The sequence below is a fragment of the Penaeus vannamei genome, chromosome 15, assembly GCF_042767895.1.
Source record: "Penaeus vannamei isolate JL-2024 chromosome 15, ASM4276789v1, whole genome shotgun sequence".
In the NCBI taxonomy this organism is placed as follows: Eukaryota; Metazoa; Arthropoda; class Malacostraca; order Decapoda; family Penaeidae; genus Penaeus; species Penaeus vannamei.
In genome coordinates, this window is record NC_091563.1 from 3,222,606 (window position 1) to 3,228,323 (window position 5,718).

At 48.1% G+C, this 5,718-nt stretch overlaps 1 protein-coding gene across 12 annotated transcripts in view; it reads left to right on the forward strand.

The window, feature by feature from the left end:
* Rcd1 (Reduction in Cnn dots 1) overlaps nt 1–2,852 on the forward strand; it is a 35,311-nt gene extending 32,459 nt beyond the window's left edge. For all 12 annotated transcript variants that reach the window (XM_070130301.1, XM_070130311.1, XM_070130305.1 and 9 more), the window contains 2 exons: nt 1–25; nt 892–2,852. The exon at nt 1–25 is cut by the window's left edge and continues 300 nt beyond it. In XM_070130301.1, coding sequence (XP_069986402.1) covers nt 1–25; nt 892–2,252 — 1,386 coding nt within the window. In that variant the 3' untranslated portion in view covers nt 2,253–2,852. The remainder of the gene's footprint in view (nt 26–891) is intronic.
* Nucleotides 2,853–5,718: the final 2,866 nt, after the last annotated feature.

Genomic DNA, 5,718 nt, shown 5'->3' on the forward strand with positions numbered 1-5,718 from the left:
ACTGACAGCCAGGCTGCCTTGAGAGGTATAAGCTGGCTTTTGGTTCATTTTATCCTTTTTAATTCTTGTCTTGCACACGTAGGGAAAGATCTTAACCTGTTGGATCCAGATGCTTTGTTGCCCACACTTGGCACAAAATCTGAACCATTGGCTTACTTGAGTGGTGATTGTTGTGGGTGTGGCTTGTAGCCCTGGCTCACACAAACACTCCTGTGCAGTCTCAAGGCTCCTTGCCCCCCCCCCCCCTTTGCAATGTCATTCTCCTTTTCTGTATGTTTTTTTTCTTTTCTTTTTTTCCAGGACCTATATTTATCATTTGATATCTGTACTTAGATAGTTTTAGACTATTTTCCTTGCACAGACTCCATATCATTTCTCAGAGTAGTCTATGACTCAGCAATAACAATAAGTGACATTTTGCTTTTTGTCTTCTTATATACTTTCATATCATTCAGTTTTCTGTAACACACCCTGTGCAGCCAGTAACGATGGGCAGGAATAGGATCTTACATATGGAAACAGTGTCTTCCCATTACCCGGCCCTCAGCCACTTTGTATGATCAGGGGCATCAGTTCCCCCCCTCCCCCCCAACTTTGTTTGCCCCCTCCCTAAAGGCCAGAGACAAAAAAAAAAATTACCTAAATTACCCTGATTATAGCTGAAAAATATTTTTTTCTGGGAGGCTTACAGTGATTCTGGTACTGATTGTGCTCACTTCACTTACCAACCTTGCCCCCCCCCCCCCAAATGACAACCATGTTCATGATATGATGGTCACATCAGCCAGGACCAGTGGGTTAATGGATAGTGAGTAATGATAATTTTCAAGAAGCATTGATGTTCTTCCTCTGAGCTTATGTGCTACCTAAGTTTCTTGTCTGCCCTTACAGGAAGTGCTGTGAGCCCACGTGGTGGTGGTGCAGGAGTCAGGGTGTACTCAGGCAGCCCTAAGACATCAGCTGCCTCTTTCCTGTTGACTAATGTGACTTCTGCTTCTAATGTGAGGATGGCAAGTCCTTCCATGGTCATCACCAATACCTTGGGTGTTCCTCCTGGAGGCTGTGCCACGAGTGCCTCCACAGAGCCCCTTTCCCTTAGTATGGGCTCAGTTGTAGTGAGTGCAGGAGGTGTGAGCAATAATGGGGGAGGCATGGTGGGTGGAAGTGGTAGGGGAAGGGTCATCCTGACCTCCAGTCCTCGTCTTGTGCGCCCACTCATGGCCTCCCCCGGCAGCCGCCCCATTGGCAGCACCCGCATGCTGAATGCTCCCACTGCCTCTCGCCCCACAGTCATGCTGGTCACCACGGCCACACCTGGAGCTGCAGTATCCCCCTCCAGTGCAACCCCAGGCACCCTCACCACCATGGCCCTTACACCTGCCACCAATGTCACATCTCCTACACTCATGGCTTCAAGCACCCCCATGACATCCTCTACCATTCTGGCAGCTGTCTCTAAGTCACCTACCAACTCAGCTGTTCTGGCACAGTCAAAGTCAAGTCCCCTCACACTTGCCACATCCACATCACTGCTGCCCAAGAATATAACCACACAGTCAGCTGTGTCCCCAAAGGGTCTTGCCACTGCCCCTGTCACAACCACAAGGCCCTCTGTGGTGCCAGCAGGTGAGTTAGCTCTACTAGTGGCAGCATCAGAGATGAGTGAGCGGGCCAGGAACCCTGGGTCACCGACCGCCATGGCCACCGAAGCCAGCATTCACATCATCAGCTCAGTAGACTCTTCTGGGGCTCAGCCAGAAGTCACAGTCAGCCCTTCAGCAGCCACATCGCAATCCTCACCATCAGCATCAACACCTGTGGGAGACAAAAACTGCAGCAACACTGCCAGCAAAGCAAATGACACAAAGAAAACTGCAGTGACCAGTAGCCAACAGCAGGTACCATCAACATCCCAAGCCAGCAATCAATGTATTCCTGGCACCGCCACTACAACCACCACTACCCCTACAACCACTACAGTTGCTCGTACCACTGAGTCTTCTAGCAGTAGTAGCACCTCCTCTAAAACAACACAACAGCAGCAGCAGCAGCAAGGCATTGTGACTAGGACATTTACCCTAAGTGGAGGAATCAGCCTAAGGTCGAGGCGGAGCAGCGGACCTCTGGTGGTGGAGCTAGACAGTGGACGTCAGAGCAAGTCATCGGGCAGTGGGTCCTCATCATCCTCTAAGGCGTCTGCTCTTCGCAAAGGCCGAGGAAGGGGACGTGGTCGCCCAAGGTCACACATGTAAACAGATGGAATGTATGATCTGTGAGTTTGTGAGAGAGGATTGAACTTCCCTCACAGTGTGAATGTGCATCTCCCTTGACAAAAAAAAAATTGAATGTTTTTAGATGAATATTTAAATGGATATAATATGATATTAGAATAAAATCAGCAAGCTCTATAGCTAATTCGTTGCCAATAGTCCAGAAAGAAAATGTATGTAATACATTCTAGGGAAGGCAGTACATTGTTTATGTATGTGTGCATCTGTCTGTCTATATTTTTCCTGTAAAGTGCATTTTAAGGAAAGATGCGGAAATTTGACTTTGTGTATTTAAATACAGAAAACAACTATAGGGTACAGTTTTGGCATTCTTGTTCAGCCTTAACAATATTATGTCTGTGTTAATTATGTATGGATTATGTCATCATCTGTGTTAGTTGTACAGCATGACATTATGCAAAGTTTTATATTAATTAAATGTAATTGTGCCAACAAGGTTGGTGTCACAGTTGTATTATAACGTGTAAGTGCAAATATAACATTTGTTTCGAAAAAGAACAAATATATTGTTATATAGTTACTTTCTGTGTAACTTGTGTTCATAAAATGTTTAAGTTATAACATTTTTATTGTTGCCCAAATATAATGGTAATCAGGAATATCATAACCCATTGCTACTGGGGATGACATCTATGTAGATCCATCCCCTTCCTGCTCATATTCCCCCTACACCCCTTCCTCCTACTCCCTCTCAACACAACCTAACCCCCTCAATCCCGTCCACCATAGATATCCATCCTCCTGATATCCATCCCCCTCTTCCTCATAGCACCCCTACACACCTTCCTCCTAATCCCTCCCAAGACAACACATCCCCTTCAACTCCAACTATCCATCCTTCCGATATCCATCCTCCTACCACTAATACTCCCCCCACACCACTTCCTCCTACTCCCTCCCAACACAACCCACCCCCTTCAACCCCCAACTATACGCACATTCTCCCTCACTCCATCCCCTCTAGCCTTTCCACTCCCTCTCGGATACGCACGGGAATCACTCATGTCACAACAATGCCCTTCCTCAGATTCCCTACCTCCTGATACCCCTCCTTTACACCCCCTAGCTCCTTCCCCCCCAGGTTCCTCAACACGTACCGGCGCTTTCACTCATAAAATAACTAAAATATAGCTCTCTACAGTGGAATATTCGCAGCTTCCGTTCTCACAGACCAAACCTACGTCATATCCTTGCTTCTTATAACAACATGTTCTCCTTCCTCAGATGCATAAATATCCTTCACTTGATGTAATTCCCTTACCTAAACCACCATAACCCTTTCCCTCATCAGCCCCCTTAGCCATCTTCAACTTTCCAACATTACTCTTGATAGTTGACGCATAGCAACTATCACCTGACATCACCCTTTACTATACCTTCCTAAAGTGCTATATGACCGTAGATGTCTAGCACATTTCGCTTTTAATCATTAACCATTAACCATTCGATATACGTTTATCTCAGATCCCATGATCCGGCGCAAGGACCGATTGCTAAAGGCATCAAGAAGTGACTACAAAGCACAGGATAATGTCCAGGTTTCACTACCGTATAGCAAAACTGGTATTATCAGGGCCTTGAAGACACGTAGCTTGGTCCTTCTGCACAGGTACCAACATCTCCAAATACTCTTATCGAGAGAGTTCATGACCTTTGCTGCTAGGCCAATCCGTCTGCTGTGAACTACACTACCAAGGTATGTAAAGCTCTCTATGACTTCAATGTCCGCCGCAAGCACGTACTGACTGAACAAGTTCTCCAAACAAGTCCCCAAAGTCCTGGATCTTGGTCTTGGTCCAGGAGACCTCTAAACCCAAGGACTTCGCTTCATTACTAAGTGCACCGAGAGCCACCACTAAGGATTCCAAGGACTCAGATAGAATAGCAACATCATCAGCAAAGTCAAGGTCGGTAACCTTGATATTGCCCAGAGGTACTCCACAATGATTTTGAACATTAGCTCTGCCCAGTATCCAGTCCATGCAAATGTTGAAAAGTGTTGGTGCAAGGACACATCCTTGCCTCACTCCTGAACTAACAGGAAAGAAACTCGACAGGCCCCCACCACACTTTACAGCACTTTCAGTACCAGTATACAGACGCTAGTAGTTCAATAATCCGTGCTGGAATTCCTCTTAGTCTCAGGATCTTCCAGAGTGATTCCCGATGCACCGTATCGAACGCCTTGAGATTGATGTAGACTGCAAGCAGCCCACGCCCGAACTCACGACGGCGTTCAACAATGACTCGAAGCGCAAGGATACGGTCAATTGTGGATTTACTAGAAGTGAATCCAGATTGCTCCGGCCTCTGGTGCCCCAGTAGTTGGTCTCTGATATGTCTTAGGAGAATGTGGGCAAGAACCTTGCCTGGTATACTGAGCAGTGTGATGCCTCGGTGATTGCTGCAGTCCCATCGGTCCCCCTTTCCCCTTTCAGAGAGGGATGACCACACCCCTCAACAAGTCAGGGGGAATGGTACCAGACCCCCAGATTGCAGCCAGGACAGCATGCAACCCACGCGTCATAGGTTCCCCACCAGCCTTTAACAGTTCAGCTGGGATGCCGCAAATACCCGCTGCTTTGCCACTCTTCAGCTTGGAGATCGCCCCCCCCCCCCCAACTTCGGTTAGGGAGGGTGGATCCTCACTGATGGGTGGGTCCGGCAAGGGAATCACGGCACTACCCGCATCCAAGTTAACTGTTGGTGGATCAACCCGGTACAGCTGCTCAAAATACTCAGCCCAACGCTCCGGCACCGCAACAGGATCTGAGACGATCTGGCGACTTCCTAAGCGTTTCGCGCTTGAAGGTGTTCCAGAAGTACAGGGTCCGTCAGATTGTCGAGCCCTGCGAAACGACCAGAGACTGCTTCAGCAAAACCCCGGGCACACTCCCCCTCCCTCAGCCTGTCCAAGTGAAACACTCTGGGATGATCATTGGACCACTAGGGAGTTTTGAAGTAGACCCGGAGGGTAGCCACAAGCAATATAGATTGGTTGTGGCTTGGTCAGTAGCACAGAACTCGGCACTCCTATACACCCTGCAGTTTTGGAGGACCCTCCAACGAGTGCTAACGAGTATGTGGTCGATCTCCTTAGCTGCAATACCCGCATCGCTGTACCATGTCCAACGATGTGGGTCTGGGCGCTGGCACCAGGAGCCAGCAATCCTCAATTTCTGGGACTTAGCAAAGTCCCGGAAAAGGAGGCTATTCTCACTACCGATATCAGTTCCTGAACCTTGGGGACCGACAGACATCTCATAGACAGCTCGATCACAGCCAGATAGCGCATTGAAATCGTCCAGAACAATACGAACTGGATGAGGAAAACGCTACCAGAGGAACAGAAAGGATGCCGTCCTGTCTTAATTTAACAGACAAAGCCGTCCTGAGGAATTGCAAGTGCCAACCCCATACTGGAAAC